Genomic DNA, 17,679 nt, shown 5'->3' with positions numbered 1-17,679 from the left:
TCGGCCGCAAGTACCGGACAGAACACAGTGCAGGGAGCCGGGCTCCTAGCATCATAGTTATGTATGATGCTAGGAGTCCCTGCCTCGCTGCAGGACAACTGTCCCGTACTGTAATCATGTTTTCAGTACGAGACAGTTGTCCTGCAGCGAGGTAGGGACTCCTAGCATCGTACATAAGTATGATGCTAGGAGCCCGGCTCCCTGCACTGTGTTCGGTCCGGGACTTGCGGCCGAAATACGTCCGTCAATTACGGACGTAATGACCTCGTGTGAACATACCCTTAGACTGCCCAGACTTTTATCACATACTGATTCCCCGTTGTTACTCTACCCCTACGCACAAAATGACGCGTTCTTCATTAAACAATAGTTCTTATAAATGTCACTTTCCTCTAATTCCCTTTTTTTTTTAATATACTAAACGGTGTGGGGTGGGGGTTGGTTAACGCCAGTAAGCCAGTTTTCTGGCGTAGAAATGATGCAAAGGTCACACAATTTTGGACGGTTGTGAAAAATTTGTCAGAGTTTAGTGGAAGGGGCACGGTGACCTGCTGCCTGATGCATTCACTATGATTTACGCTATTCTCCCGGCTGGCGTCTATTAAATTCTGTGTCGCAAAGGCAGCCAAAGATGCAACAAATTTATTAAGACGTGCCCTTTTAATAAAATTTGTTGCATATTACTTTACTTTTTTGGCGTAGTCTTAAAACATCTCCCCTATAAACTATCATAAACAAAATGTAAAAGTGATGTGCACATTTTGTGGTTAGTTTTTGTGTAAAGCATTCCTTATCCGTGTATGCGCATATTTATTTATAGCAAGAAAGAAAAAAGGTTTTGTACCGTGAGGCCTCATGCACACGACCGTATTTTTTCCCACCCGTAAATACTGGCGTAAATACGGGTCCGGTGTCACACGTATTCCACCCGTTTTGCACCAGTATTTACGAACCCGTGCCCGTAAATATGGGTCCGGTGTCACACGTATTCCACCCGTATTTACGAGCACGTTTTTGGCAGCAAAATAGCACTGCACTAATCGGCAGCCCCTTCTCTCTATCAGTGCAGGATAGAGAGAAGGGACAGCCTTTTCTGTAATAAAAGTTAAAGAAATTCATACTTACCCGGCCGTTGTCTTGGTGACGCGTCCCTCTCTTCACATCCAGCCCGACATCCCTGGATGACGCGGCAGTCCATGTGACCGCTGCAGCCTGTGATTGACCTGTGATTGGCTGCAGCGGTCACATGGCCTGAAACGTCATCCAGGACGTCGGCCCGGATGTCGAGAGGGACGCGTCACCAAGGCAACGGGCGGGAGACCGGACTGGAGGAAGCAGGAAGTTGTCGGTAAGTATGAACGTCTTTTATTTTTATTTTTTACAGGATAGGGGATACATGTCTTTTGTTTATGGCAGAGCGGGGAGATACCTCCCCGCTCTGCCATAGTTTTCATTGTAGTCCCGGCGGTAGTTACGCCACTGGGCTGTGGCCTGCAGACCGGGTAGTCCCCTGACCTCGCCTCACCTCGCAACGCTCCCGTAATCACGGGTGAACACACGCAGCCACCCATGATTACGGGAGCCCCATAGACTTCTATGGGATGCCCGTGCCGTTATTACGGCATGAAATAGGGCATGTTCTATCTTTTTTAACGGCACGGGTACCTTCCCGTGAGCAAACGGGAAGGTACCCGTGGCTAACAGAAGCCTATGAGCCCGTTATTGCGGGTCGTAATAACGACCCGCAATAACGGGTGTTTTTACGGTCGTGTGCATGAGGCCTCAGACAGTTAAAAAACGTTTTTATTACTCTCTGTAAGAGAAACAAAAGGCAGATCTGATATATTTTTAAATGACTAACAAAATTAAATGATGTTAAACAGCAGATCTCTTCATCAGCAATAAAAATACTTATAGCAACAAACCGCAGATTAATTGGAAAATGTAAGAAAGTTAAAACAACAATATCCTTTTTTTTGGTACTCAGTCAGCAAAACCTCCTGACTTAAACCCAGAGCCAGAAGAGAACATGCCATCCCGAAGCTCTCCTGAGGGTCCCGATCCTCCGGTTCTTATTCAAGTTGGCAAGCAGGATGAGCAGCCTCCCCTTGACCTTGAGGTGGTGAAGAGGAAGATGGATCTTGGAAGGTACACTTCTGTGGTAAGTAGAGGGACTGCACCTTCTGGCAATAGGTCCTTTTCCAACTTTTTAATAATGTAACTATTACTGTGTCCATCAAGTTGATCCAGAGTAAGGCGACGCCCACTCTTGAATCGCACAGACCCATTTGCCATGAAGTGGGAACAATTCCTTCCTGATCTTTAATGTCAATCCGACAGATCCCCGCATCCACATTCTAAGTCGATTCTTGTAATCCTGTATATGGTGTGTTGTTTTTTTTTTTGTGGAAGATGTTTAACCCTTTAAATTTATCCAAACTTTCAGCCAATACCAAATCCTGTTATGGTAAAAAGGGAACTCAACCCAAAATATGTTATTTCCTATTACAGTATTCTGTTAACTCGTTACTCGGCACTTACATTTGAAAACGTATTCATGAAATTCATATATTCTATTAATCACTATTCAGTTTTTGAAATTATGGTCACCAGGATTCTGACTATATTTTACTTGCTTTTGTTGACTAGGCACAGTTCGCTGTAGATGTAAATATTTCTGAGCCATCAGGGTAGACTCTGGTGTCCAACATTTCTTTAATAGTTACTAAAAATTAATATCCAGTGTGATAATTTGCCTTAGAATTGGAAAGGGCGACAGAAAAAAAATGCACGGCGCCACATAGTGGAGGTAAATCCAAGGTGATAAAACATCTAGGTAGAGACCGTTACATTCTCACCTATAACGGTTTCGCTCAAAAATAGGCACAACTCTGGTGTAAATCAATAAAAAGATGGTAAGTAAAAGATGTGCTGCTGCCAAGATCAAAACTGGTCGACCCGGAGGTCACCGCAACAAATAGGGCAATAAACAGGAAAAAATGGACCATACACGGCGCTGCTACAACAAAGATCGAAGGAATACGGAGACTAAGCAAAGTAAAAATGAAGTAATTAATTTAATAAAGGCAACGCGTTTCGACGCTGGACAAGCATCTTCCTCAGGCCTGACATCTGTCACATGCCTGAATGCAGACCATAAATTTTTTTCCCGAATGGTCTTTCTGGTTTTGGAACTAATGGATATTGCATAGCTTTTTACAAGGAAATCAGAAAACGCCTATCATTATGGGATTTTTGTATGTATTAAAGTAATGCCCCTCACCCTGTTCCCTGTCAGGATACGAAGACACTGAGATGATATGATTTGGAAAAACCCTTCATAAAGTTTTGTCATTCTAGGTCGATTATCTGGATAAGTCGTTGTGTGTAAACTTGAGTATTAAAGGGTAACTAAACGTTCAACAAACTTCTGACATGTCAGAAGTTTTGATTGGTGGAGTCCAAGCACTGAGACCCCCACCAATTGCTAAAACGAAGCAGCAGAAGCACTCGTGTGAGCGCTGAGCCACTTCATTTCTGTTCGGCTTTTCTCGGAAAGCTGATGTAGCGGAGTACGGGCTCAATAGAAAGTCTATAGGCTTGTACATCGCTATATCTGCTTTCCGAGAAAAACTGAACAGAAACTAAGCGGCTCAGCGTCCCACGAGCGTTTTAGCGATTGGTGGGGGTCTCAGTGCTCAGACCTGTCACCTGTATTCCGCAGTTTTCCCTTCTGCACAATCCATCTTATTGTCTTTTTTTCCTGAGCACTGCTCATATACTTCTCATATACTTCTGTTAGCCACGGGTACCTTCCCGTTTTCTCACGGGAAGGTGCCCGTGCCGTTAAAAAAAATAGAACATGTTCTATTTTTCTATTTTACGGGCCGTGCTGCTATACTTTATAATGGCAGCACAGCTCGCAAAAGCGGCCGGCTGCCCGTGGCCGGCCGTGCTCGTAATTACGAGTCCGGTCGTGTGCATGAGGCATAAAATAGGAGTTTATGTGCGGAAACATCGCACCGCATAGTCTAATCTTATGAAACGCAATTTCAAACGTTCCGTTTTATTCCATGTAAAAGTTAACATGCCCGGGTTTGTCGGAATTGTCAGTAGGTTTGTTTTTCTGCTTCTACTCTTATGTTACTTCTACTTATGAAGCTGGTTTTAATGGTGGGCATGTCTCCTTTCACCATTCTCATATCTGTGTCTATCTTTATGTTTCCCATAATTGTAGTTGGAAATGAGCGATGACATTGTGAGGATCGTCCAGGCTGCTATGAATGCAGATGGTGGTCAGCCTGAGCTGAAGAAAGCCAACAGCATGGTGAAATCCTTTTTCACAAAGGTGAGAAAATGTTGCTTTCCTTTAGGAAAGTTGTACACCTTCAGATAGTGAATGCACCACGAGCACCTCTTAAAAAATAAAATAAAAATATTAACATTTTAAAGGGGTTGTCCGGTTTACAAAACCCATATTTAAATATACTATTAGGGAGTTGTGAATAAATAGATGAGGATCTCCTGTCCTTGATCCTCCTCCTATTAGCCGGAGCAGAGAGATATTTCAAAGAGTCTCTCGTCGTGGAGGATCCAGCATGTCCAAGCATTGCCAGGACAGCCCATTAATTTCAATAGGAACTGTGTAATGCTTGGTTTCTCCTGTGGTGGCGCTGTAGGGAAAATGATCACCTGCTGCTTGGTTCGCTAACCTTTTACAGCTGGGACAACTTGTAATCGGGTCGTAATTACCTTATCTCAATGGGACCATTCTAACACAAGGGGATTGCCCATTGTGGACAAGTTTTGCGTTGGTGTCAGTGTTGCCATTTCTTGTAGATCTTATTGAAATGACCTTTATGGAAACTGCAGTTTTTAGATGTAGTATTTCTTGCCGGTTTATTAAATTATTTTTAATAATAATGTTTTCACTTTTTTGGCATGTCCTTTATGCATAAAATAAATACCATGGAAATATGCCACAAAGCTTGTATGTATGGACTTGGCCCCACACTTGCTTATAACGGTGGTTTATCATTGCCAGTTATTTGGGCTTAAATGGGTAATTTTTAAAGAACTTCCTTTCATGTTCCTCTATGAGCCGGAGCAGAACGTCCGCGTCCACTCTGGTGGAAACTGTCCTTCCCTGTACATTGACCACCGCTGCAGGGGAAACGTATGACTGGCCGCAACTGGAGAACTTCTTCCTGAGATTTCGTCTCCAGTCGTTTGGCAGGTTGTGGCAGCTGGTTTTATAGATTTACTCCATTTACCATATGTATTTTCTTCTCTCTAGCAAATGGAGCGCGTTTTCCCATGGTTCAGTGTTAAGAAGTCCAGATTTTGGGAACCCAATAAGGTTGCTAGCAAGTAAGTTATTTGTTTTTGGTCATAAATGTGTAAGAATACCCAAATTGGATGCAAAGTGTAGTAAATAGGTGTTAAACACAGGACTAAATCGCACTCAATACGTCATTCTTTTTGTGCTGAACTGATATGCCCTGTTATGCATTATTTTAACATTTTGAGTTTCGTAGTGTTCTTGTAGGGAGCTGTATTTTAAAATCCATTGTCTTACACGTGACAAATAAGACTTGATAAGTCTGAATTCGCACTGCATTTGGAGTGGCGGCTTGGCGTATGTGCCTGCAAATATATTAATAGGCCCCTATTCACCGAACAGAGCTCAAAAGAGTGTCCTTTTGGCCTCCATCAGGCTGGTATACGGTACGCAGGTAAACCTTTTTTTTTTTCATCTGTATGGAGTAGCACAGTCCTTGCAGAGGCATCCCGCAAGAGAAACGTGTACTGCACGTTATGCATTTTTTTTTTTTTTTTTACATGGGCAATGCATGCCACTCTATGCCTATACAGTGGCGTCCCTCGGAGGTATACGTCAGAAAATACTCCCGCTATATACGTACACTGTAAACGCAGTGTGAATACACCCAAATAGAAAATTTGCCCTTCGTTGAAACTCAGTCTAAACGATATTTCACTCGTTTGCATATCTTTAAGAGGTATGGGTAACGTGACTGATCAGAATATGCAAATGCCAAACCTTCCACCAGGAAATACTTTAAGTTTAAGTGCACTTTAAGAAATTCATATGCAAACGCTTTACTGCGGTCAAGATAATTCTGTCTTTTTACAGTAGCAGCATGTTACCAAATGCAGTACTGCCACCCTCGCTGGACCATAACTATGCCCAGTGGCAGGAGAGGGAGAATAGCCTTGCAGTCCAGCCTCCACTAATGAAGAAAATTATTCCAGCTCCAAAACCTAAATCTCCAGGTGATCCTGAGTCCCCACCTCCGACACGTTCAACGCCACCAATGACAGGTTTGTCAAATCAGTTTGCTTTAGTGTAACTTCCCTCATGTCAAATGCCAGTCTTTTTGCCTTGCGGCTAATCACCGCTGCGCGAAACTATACGTGTTTTACATTGCCATGGTTTTGCTCTGTAGATTTTGCGTCCGCTGTTTCCGGTAGAACAATTGTGGCTACAGTCTGCAGCGCAAAATGGCAGTAAAATGCGAATGGTATCGCAAAGCGGTAATTAGCGTAATGGCAAGAAGACGGTGCTATTAGGCACGTGTGTAGTTACCCTTATTTAAAACAAGAGGAAAAAAGAGGCTAAGGAATGGAAAATGTCAGAATGTCCCTGTTAAGCTGGTCATCCACGGGAATCATGTGTTATGTTGGTGAATGGGAATATTAAATCTTCAGCTACTCAAGCTATGTGACGGGAAGCAATAATCATTGTAAGGGTTTCTCTTCATACATAAGGATGTTTTAAGAATTTAGGATGTCCCATATGCCAGCTTTTAGGAATCTTACATTAAGTTTGTATTCAAATAGTTAATGGTTTTAGTTGAAATTGATTTTCCATGTGACAATACAGTTTTGATAAATTTGCTGAATTTTTTATCTTCTAATAGTTTTAGATCATAGCAGGGATGAGAATGCAGATCTGCCGCCTCCGCATGGTTTGGAGGATAATCGTCAGTGCGCCTTGTGCCTCAAGTATGGTGATGACAATGCCAATGTAAGTATCTAAAAAGCCTGGCAATAAAAGAGGTGTGGTGCTGGGGATTAATAAAACTGCATTCTAACACAGCACTTGAAACATTAACGCTGCACTTTGAACAATCGTTGCATAAGTCAACACTATAAGCAAATATAAAGAACTTTGTAATATATCCTATTAGAGAAAAATGCCTCTTTCTCTACTTATCATGTCACACCCCTCCCCCCCCCCCCCCCCCCCCTCCTAAATTGTTCACAAACTCTGAATTTACAGCTTTATCCATCTTGTCTCAAGGGGGTTTTACACTTGACCATTATCGGGCAGACGAGCGTTCATAGAACGCTCGTTGCCGATCATTGCCCTGTGTAAACAGGGGAACGATCAGCAGATGAACGAGCAAACGCTCGATCATCTGCTGGTCGTATCGTTTTAAAACAGTGAAATATTACCGTTGTACGCAGCACAACTCCCTGTGTAAACAGGGAGACGCGCTGCCAACATGATGATAATGTATGGGGACGAGCGATCGGAGTAAAGACCGCTTGTCCCCATCCATAGCTCCGTGTGACAGGAGCAAGCGAGCGCCGAGCAACGATATCTCGTTGATCGGCGCTCGCTGCATCGGCCGCTTGTCGGCCGGTTTAAAAGGGCCTTTAAACAAAACAAGCTCTCCGCTTACCGAGGGATCAGATTATAGCTGCCCATAGAAGTTTATGGAGGGGGAATGAGGAGAGCAGAGTAGAGTTACAGAAAGGAAAAAGACAGACGTTCTGCAGTTGCTCATAGTAAGAGTTATATGTCACCCCATTGCTGGATTCTCAGCTACACGGCTCATTACTGCTGTATAATGTCCTCCATGTTGCTGCATATGTAATATATATATTAGGGCTGGGCGATTAATCTAATTAATTCGATTAATTCGCCATTTCAAGTTAGCGCGATTGTGGATTTTCCCAGACCCGTGAAATCGTTACAGGTCCCGCCCCTATAGCAGAAGAGAGAAAAAAAAGCTTTATTAACAAGCAGACATGCTGCACAGCGCATCTACTTCAGTGAATGCCGACAATGAAAAGGAGCAGCAGTGAGGGGGACTGGGATTTGATGTGTGTGTAATACTGCGAGTCCAGAGATTGTTTTATAAGGAGTCCCGTTCTCCCAGGCAGCTTCTTAACCCATTTGGTACCTGCTGCATTCAGGGCTTAAGAAGCTATAGCCACCCTTAAGCCCTGAAACGCAGCAGGAACTGAATGGTAAATGAAGTGGTTTTCGTGATCTTCAGTTATGATAATGCTGTAGCAGAGAGCAGTGTCAGTGGAGGAGCCTCCGTGCTGGTGGTATACAATGCCACTAGTTCTGTCTAGTACTGCTGGTAATAAATCTAAGAGACTTGCCACAGAAGTTATGTCCAAAGAGCAGTCCTAAATCACATGCAGACTTTGGGAGTAATTTATCAACCTTTCTACACTAGAAAAGTCACAAAAGTCCCAATTGCGACTTGCCCTTTTTGCACCACCCACGACACTTTTGTAGAAAGGGGCGTGACCTCTGGGAAAGGGCATGACCACCGCGGCCCAACAAATTTATTATAATTTACGCCAGGCTAATTGTAACATAAGGACACGTTAAAGGGCCTATTACACTGGCCAATTTTGGCAGGTGCAACGAGCGCCAATCAACGAGACGAGTTGATCGGCGCTTGTTTGCTCCAGTCACAAGGAACTTATTCTGAAAAGTCATCTCAAAGTGTAGGTACATTTAAAACACATCCCTACACACAGAGTCTCTTCAGCTATTAAATGGTGCCCTCTAATAAAGTACCATTTTTATATTGACAGGTTTCCTTTAAAGGGGTTTTCCGAACGTGACATATTAAATATTCCATTGACCTCTGTTCTCAGTCCATTCTTTCTGAATTTGAAAGTCCCATCTATTTTGTTCTTTTTAAATGTGTACAAGTTGATGAGTGCTTTCCCCTTACGTCATTACAGGATGCTGGCCGTCTTTTGTACATTGGTCAAGATGAGTGGACGCACATAAACTGTGCATTGTGGTCAGCGGAGGTGTTTGAGGATGATGACGGTTCTCTTAAGAACGTGCACATGGCCGTGATCAGGGGGAAGCAACTGGTAGGGTTACGGAGAGCTTAATGGAAGTGCCCAGTGTGTTCTCCCCGCAGTCCACCTGCCACGCTCTCATACTGGTATTCTGTTTGTTTCCCCAGAGGTGCGAGTACTGCCAGAAGTTAGGAGCCACGGTTGGCTGCTGCCTGACTTCATGCATAAGTAATTACCACTTCATGTGCTCCAGGATTAAGAACTGTGTGTTTCTAGAGGATAAGAAAGTTTACTGCCAGAAACACAGGGACATTATCAAGGGGGAGGTGAGTGTGTTCATCTGACCTTTTTTTTTTTTTTTGTAGATCTAGATACGTTTTAAGGAATTTACTTCGACCGTTATCGGGCAAAAAAGTTTTGGGGAAAAAAATTCTGATAATTTTGTGCATTGTTTGGGTGGTTCAGGGCACCAGCGGTTAATGCGGAGAGCTGATGTCCTAAACTGCTCAGACATCTGTATAAATAAATGCCCATCTGTAACAAAGGTCTACATTTTCTGTGTATTTGGGAAATTCATGATATCCATTCAGTACAGCCATTAGTGGTGTCCTGTGCTTCTCGCATCATGCAGAGAAGGCAAAATAAGTAAATTGTTTTTGAGAGAGCAGAAAACCATACGTGACATGTTGTTTATTTAACCCCCTTAGTGATCACCAAGATGCCTTTTCACGGCGGTCACTAAGGGGACTTAGGCTAGGCCGTCACAGGTGTCCCCTGCAGGCTGGAGCTGGGGGTCGGCCTTCTGATGACTAAAATAGGCTGGTCACTAAGGGGTTAATAAATACCTTTGTCCATATGCCCTAAAGCATATGGGTCATGGACGTTATGGTGACCATCACTTCTCGCTCTGGCAGACTTGGCCAGTCCCATGTATTACATGGATTAACGTTTATTTCAATGGCCGCCATGTAATACTACATATTTCCAGCAGCGGACCATATACTGTATCCCTGTATAGTAAGAAAAAATATACATCCCTATGCAATATAAGGATACTTAATTTTTCGCTTTCTTTACAGGTTGTGTCTGATAACAATTTTGAGGTTTTTCGAAGAGTGGTCGTGGACTTCGAAGGACTTAATTTACGCAGGAAATTTTTGAACGGTCTGGAGCCAGATAACATTCATATGATGATAGGTGAGACTTTAGAAATTACAAGTGAAGCTAAAAATTATAGTTCTCCTAATTTAAAGAGGCTCTGTCACCACATAAGTGCCCTATCTCCTACATAAGGAGATGGGCGCTATAATGTAGGTGACAGCAGTGCTTTTTATTTAAAAAAACGATCTATTTTTACCACGTTAGGAGCGATTTTAGATTTATGCTAATGGTTTCTTAATGCCCAACTGGGCGTGTTTTTACTTTAGACCAAGTGGGCGTTGTACAGAGGAGTGTATGACGCTGACCAATCAGCGTCATGCACTCCTCTCCATTCATTTAGACAGCGCATAATGACACTACGTTGTTCGCTGTCTTATACTGACATATTAACGTTACTGAAGTGTTTAGACCGTGACTAGACATTCCTTCCAGACTGGACGGGATGTCTATTCACAATCCCCACACTTCATTAACGTTTGTTTGGTACTTACAGCAGAGCAAGCCTAATCTCGCGAGGTCTCGCTGTAAATGACAGGTTACAGCGAGATTACGCTTTGCTCTGCTGTAAGTACCAAACAAACGTTAGCGAAGTGCAGAGATTGTGAATAGACATCCCGTGGAATGTCTATTCACTGTCTAAACACTTCAGTATCGTTAATGTGTTAGTATAAGACAGCACATAAGGATCTAGCAGGATCCCTATGCGCTGTCTAAATGAATGGAGAGGAGTGCATGACGCTGATTGGTCACTGATTGGTCAGCATCATACACTCCTCTGTACAACACCCACTTGGTCTAAAGTAAAAACACGCCCACTTGGGCATTAAGCAACTCATTAGCATAAAGCTAAAATCGCTCCTAACGTGGTAAAAATAGATCGTTTTATTAAATAAAAAGCATTACTGTCACCTACATTACAGCGACCATCTCCTTATATAGGAGACAGGGCACTTATAATGTGGTGACAGAGCCTCTTTAAGTTCTACTTTATAATGCTACTTATTTAAAATCAGCCCGGCTTCATCTGTTCTTAGGTAACGTGAAGAGCCACAAGTTTTATACTCTGTAACATATTGATCACACTCTATAGTTTCTGCTGAAGTTATGGATTTTGTTGTATTATATATTATGATAAAGATATGAACATTTTTGTGTCGATCATCCATAGATACTGTACTAAACTCTCTAATACTTAGTTTTTTGGGGGGCGTTATTTTTTCAATCAATATTAAGCTATTATATAATATTTTCTCCAGTTGTTTGGATGATTTTAGATTTCTGCTGAATGCCCCAGGAAACAGATTGGAGGTTCTCTCCTTTCTGCTGCGAAACATGAACCAACCGCTTATCTCTAAGGCTAAGTTCACACTTGCGTTGTATAATCCGTTACTCTGATCCGTTTTAAGAACAGAATGAGGATAAAAACAGATGAGTTAAAAAAAAACATTGAAATCAATGGGATTTATAATTGCATCCGTTTGCATCTGTTATGTTAGGCTAAGTTCACACTAGTGTTAGTATACGTTTACCTCTCTTGCATCAGAGGAGGAGAGGATTGAAACATTAAATGGACAGCAACGGTTCCGTTAAAATTACCATTGATTTCAATGGTAATTATTTTGTTTCAGTTGCTTTCCGTTTGTCTCCGTTCTCTAGGTTTTTTTTTGGTTTTTTTTTGTCGAAGCAAAAGTGCAGTCTGCAGAACTTTTGTTTACATAAAAAAACGGAAACCTAGAGAGCGGAGACAAACGGAAACCAATTGAAACCAATGGTAATTCTAACTGAACCGTTTCTCTCCCTTTAATGTTTAGATCCTCTCTTCCTCTGACGCAAGAGAGTTAAACTTATATTAATGGTAGTGTAAATGAAGCCTTAGTCGTCCATGTTATTGATGGTGATAAAACTGCATTTTACAGGACTTTTACGTAAAAAAAAACCGGCTGTGTAACAGATGTTTTTTTTTTTTTTTATATCATTGGTGTTAATGTGAAACGGATACAATGGGGCTTTTAACTGATCCGTTTTTGTCCTTTATTCTGGTCTAAAAACTGATCGGAGTAACGGATTATACAACTCAAGTGTGAACTTAGCCTAAGGACCCATGCACACAAACTTATTTTTTCCTCCCGTAAATACGGGTCCTTTGTCACACTTATTCGACCCGTATTCCACCAGTATTTACGGACCCGTTTTCTCTGCACTAATCGGCAGCCACTTCTCTCTATCAGTGCTGGAAAGAGAGAAGGGGCAGCCCTTTCGGGCAGAGTTTCCGCAGCGGAACGCAGCGATTGTAAGTAAAAGAAGTTCATACGTACCCCGGTCGTTGTCTTGGTGACGCGTCCCCCTTTTGACATCCAGTCCGACCTACCTGGATGACGCAGCAGTCCATGTGACCGCTGCAGCCTGTGATTGGCTGCAGCGGTCACATGGGCTGAAACGTTATCCCAGGAGGCCGGATTGGAGGAAGAAGCTGGGAGTTCCGGGTAAGTATTAACTTTTTTTTGTTACAGGTTTTGGAAGCAAACGGGAAGGTACCCGTGGCCAATAGAAGTCTATGGGCCCGTAATTACAGACTTTTTTACGTTCGTGTGCATGAGGCCTTACTGTGTAACTGGAAACCAGCAGTTTTTTTAATTTAGCTTTAGACATGAGTGGGAAATAAAACCTAATGTAACTCATTTTTTTTTTTATTCAGGTTCCATGACTGTAGATTGTCTTGGGATCCTCAGTGACTTATCAGACTGTGAGGAGAAGCTTTTTCCCATCGGTTATCAGTATGTTTCATTGTTTTTTTTCCCTTCCCACTTTATTGTCAGAGCTTGTGCCAATGCAATCACATGCGGGGGAACGGCCGACAACCATACTTCTGTCAGGGATCAAATAAACGACAACCTAAAAGCGAACCAAAAAAAGGGACATGACCCTCAAAAAAATAGTATACTGATGATATACAAGAGTACAAAAATCTTTATTAAATATATTACACAATGACATAATACAGGATAAAAGAGGAACCATACACGGAAAAAAGTACAGCAGGGTCAGATGGAACAGACCATGAACAAACAGAGTCAACCATCCAAAGATGACTAAAAACACACACTAAAATAACCCACAGGAAAGAAAGTAAACGTGGGCACTAAATAGCCAAAACCCACATGTAATCAAAATGCTGCCTAACTAGTAAGAAGTAATATCTAACTAGACTGGAAGAGCCCTAACAAAACATGAAGGCACAAATGGCCAAGAGACTCAAACTAACCCTAGCTAATAGTAATGCATAGATTATATAAGGACTAGAGGCCAGCACATACCCTGGGACATGATGGAGAGCGGTGCAAAAGTACCAAAATGGATGGATGGGTGAACGCCTCGACGCGCGTTTCGCCCTGTAGACCGGCTTCGTCAGGAGGCTACATGAAATAAAACTCTAGGGGTTTATATAGTAATGGAATGGGGTTTAAACTCACCTGGGACGGATGCAAATCGGCGCTTGACACGCCCGCGGGATGACACACACATCACTTGACGCGCCACACGTCAGATGACCTGGCGCCGCCTGATGACAAAATCACCATGACAACGCCAGACGCTAAGTGGCACTCACAGATGTGGGTCCCACGGCGCATGCGCATTCAAGCGTCTGTGCATGCATCGCAGGGAAGGCAACCAGAATAACTCGGACAGAGATAGGGATATGAAAACTACAAAAGCGGGAACTACTACATATTCAAGAGAAATAGGGGTAACTGGAGAGACACTCTGGAGATATAAATAAATATGTATAAACAGCAGCTCGTATATTAAATGTATCAACTATACTGACAAGATAAAGTGAAAAAGGTGACAATGAAATAAATAAATAGAAATAAAGTGCACAATAATGTAAACCCAGCGAAACATATAATAATAATACAAAAAAGTAATAAATAGTGATAATAAGTATAGTATATAATAAAAAGAGAACAATATAAATATAGTGAATAAATATGTGCTAATAAGAATATATATATAAGAATTATATAAATATATATATAAATATAAATGAATATGTACATGAAGTGCAAACAAAATGAAAAAAGTGAAAAAAAGCCAATATATAATTACATAAAAATAAAAAACCATATAGTGTACAGCAGAGTTGAATAGACGAAATAAACAAGCATACACTGTACAAAAATATAATATAATAGAAAAAATATTAGAAATATAAATACTTGAGACCACCGAAATAAGATATAGTAATCACACACAATACAGTATAACTTACAGAGAAAATAATAAGAAAGAAAATATATGGTATAAATATATATATATTACAGATGAACAGAGTATATATAGGTCAAACATATTATAAAATAAAATAAAAAAATATTAATAAAAAAAATATATATAAAGAATAATGCATAAATAGAAAATAATAAATCAACATGAATCAAAAAGACTTGAATTGTAAGAATCTTTTTGTCTTCTCCAATCCTAGACTTGAATTGTAGCCGTAGATAATCTTCTCCAGATCAAAGAAAGATATAAGTAAGCAGACCCACTTACTAATATACACACTGAAGGATACTAAAAAACAAATTAAAAAACAAGAAGAAAACCCTAGAAAAATAAAATTCACGCATTATTGAAATTGATTAAAATTTATTGAAATTTACAAAAAGGGCCTGAAACTAGTGGCCTCGTTTAGACCAAATGGTGCCACAGTGTTGAGTAACGTGATCCATTTCATTTCTTTTCTTAGTAGTGCCAACCGTACATCACCACCTCTACACCCCAGGGAAACTCTATCAATTCCACGTACCTGAAAACCCCTAGGGTTACAGGAGTGAACCTCACGAAAGTGTCGGGCAATAGGTTGTAGTTTCTCTAAGTCCAATGCATTAGAAGCGGACTTGATTTTCTTGACATGTTCCAACACCCGTACTTTCAAGGGCCTGCTGGTCATGCCAACATAAATGAGATCACAAAGGCAAGTGGCAAAGTATACCAGAGCTGCTGTATTGCATGTGATATTATACATAATTTTATAGTCTTTACCTCTATCTGAACTATAGAAGTCAAAAACGCGTGGAATGTACTTACACGCAGAACAATTGCCACAGTTAAATGAACCCCAGGGAGGACCCCTACTGCCAAACGGATTGGGAGGGATACTGGGGATATAATGACTAGATGACAGGAGATCCCTCAAGTTCTTAGATCACCTCCATGTAATGGAGGGGTAACTAGGTAGAATCCCTGCCAAATCACGATCGGTAAGAAGGACCCTCCAGTGCTTTTGTAGAATATCACGAATCTCAGTCCAAAGTGGATTGAAAGTCTTTTTAGGCCTACTCACCAGAAGTCCATCGCGCGTTGAGTGCTTAGATCTAAGGTAGCCCCTTTTAATATCCCTCTGACTATAACCTAGATTTTTGAACCTCATTGTCATGTCAGATGCTTGGCGCTCAAAGCTACTGTCACTGGAGCAGATACGCCTTGCCCTCAAGAACTGGCCCACGGGTATATCCTTTTTAACCTTAGGGTAGTGTGCGGAGGAAGCGTGAAGGAGAGAGTTGGTGGAAGTTTTTTTCCGAAAAATATCGGTTGAAATAAAACCCCTATCATCCTTCATGATGCAGATATCCAGAAATTCAACGCAGGTCTTTCTATATTTCCACGTGAGTTTAATGTTAAGGTCATTAACATTAAGAGAAGCAAGAAAAGATTCTAAGAGCGACGTGGAGCCCTGCCAGATAAAAAGAATATCGTCTATATACCTTGACCACAGGAGTACCGAATCATGACCCGGAGTCTGCTGGACAATATCCCTCTCCCACAGCCCCAGGAAAAGGTTGGCATAGGAGGGCGCACAGGTCGCCCCCATTGCTGTGCCCTGGAGCTGTAGGAAGAGACGGTCTTTAAATATAAAAAAATTGTGTGTCAAAGCATAATCAAGAAGACATAATACAAATTCAATAAGATCCGGGTCATGATTAGTCATCTGTAAGAAGTATCTGGACGCATGTATCCCATGTTCATGGCATATAGACGTATTCAGGGACTCCACGGCCATTTGTGCCTTCATGTTTGGTTAGGGCTCTTCCAGTCTAGTTAGATATTACTTCTTACTAGTTAGGCAGCATTTTGATTACATGTGGGTTTTGGCTATTTAGTGCCCACGTTTACTTTCTTTCCTGTGGGTTATTTTAGAGTGTGTTTTTAGTCATCTTTTGATGGTTGACTCTGTCCATGGTCTGTTCCATCTGACCCTGCTGTACTTTTTTCCGTGTATGGTTCCTCTTTTATCCTGTATTATGTCATTGTGTAATATATTTAATAAAGATTTTTGTACTCTTGTATATCATCAGTATACTATTTTTTTGAGGGTCATGTCCCTTTTTTTGGTTCGCTTTTAGGTTGTCTGCTATATTGAGGGACCCTTGTATACGCCATTGGTTTGGTGTGAGGTTTGTTTAGGTTGTTCAGGGATCAAATAAACCTCTGATCCTGACCGTTTCACTAATTAAACCAAAGGTCCCCAACCTTTTGTAGTGTGCGAGCCACTTTTAAAAATATGACAGGTGGATTTGAGTCACACTGAGTATTAAAAGGTAAAAAGACTATTAAGGACATGACTGAGTGATGGCTCTAACCTTCGTATTAGAACTATTGATATGATTATTACCATAGCACCAAATTATAATAATGTTAACCCCTACGGTGCCACTAGTGCACAATAATATCTTCAGCTGGTGAGCCCCATGCAAGAGGCCCGAGAGCCACTTGTTGGGGAACACTGCCTTAAACAATGGTTCATGCTGATTGCGGTGTTAAGTGGAAGGAGGCTTCCTTGGTTAAGCCAGGGTTCGTTCTTTAATGCATGCAACCTGGGGCTTCGGTAAGTGGACCGTAATGTGCCGTAATAATGCCAGTAAGCCCATACTTTAGGTAGAAATTTGCCTGCACGGCATAATAAAATAAAAGTTGAATAGTGTAAAAAATAAATATATATATATATATATATCCCATGATAAAATGTAATATGAATGCCAAATGACATGTACGTCAAACATTCAGCTCGCCCCACTTTAATTCAAGGCCTCATACAGCTACGTCAACTTAAAAATTTTGATTGTTGGGTTGCATGGAGACTAAAATGAAAGTCAATGGGGCTCCGTCCTCAATGATTTACATATATTGATTATCGCTACAATACTTTTTGGCTAGATCGTAATGAAGGTCCCTATGTGTGATTTAAGGATCAGGATAAGGGCATATGTTTGGCGTTTACACTGAATGTAAAGCCCTGACTTTTATGCCACTGGATACTATACAGTCATCGTCCACAATCCCCCCATGCAAACAAAAAAAGGAATCTATGTGTTGTCAGCAGAGTCTACCATGCACATATCAACAGGCTTAAAACATTGTGTAACACGTGAACGA

At 41.5% G+C, this 17,679-nt stretch overlaps 1 protein-coding gene across 2 annotated transcripts in view; it reads left to right on the top strand.

Moving 5' to 3' along the window:
• Window positions 1–17,679, top strand: part of KMT2A (lysine methyltransferase 2A) — a 147,049-nt gene that overhangs the window by 77,559 nt on the left and 51,811 nt on the right. For both annotated transcript variants that reach the window (XM_075840137.1, XM_075840136.1), the window contains exons 16-24: window positions 1,988–2,161; window positions 4,238–4,348; window positions 5,297–5,370; window positions 6,155–6,342; window positions 6,942–7,048; window positions 9,019–9,156; window positions 9,252–9,410; window positions 10,164–10,281; window positions 12,941–13,019. In XM_075840137.1, the coding sequence (XP_075696252.1) occupies window positions 1,988–2,161; window positions 4,238–4,348; window positions 5,297–5,370; window positions 6,155–6,342; window positions 6,942–7,048; window positions 9,019–9,156; window positions 9,252–9,410; window positions 10,164–10,281; window positions 12,941–13,019 (1,148 nt within the window). The remainder of the gene's footprint in view (window positions 1–1,987; window positions 2,162–4,237; window positions 4,349–5,296; window positions 5,371–6,154; window positions 6,343–6,941; window positions 7,049–9,018; window positions 9,157–9,251; window positions 9,411–10,163; window positions 10,282–12,940; window positions 13,020–17,679) is intronic.

Source organism: Rhinoderma darwinii, chromosome 10 (genome assembly GCF_050947455.1).
Source record: "Rhinoderma darwinii isolate aRhiDar2 chromosome 10, aRhiDar2.hap1, whole genome shotgun sequence".
NCBI classification, from domain to species: domain Eukaryota; kingdom Metazoa; phylum Chordata; class Amphibia; order Anura; family Rhinodermatidae; genus Rhinoderma; species Rhinoderma darwinii.
Note: the sequence above shows the minus strand (reverse complement) of the source record. Positions and strands in the feature narration are given on the sequence as shown.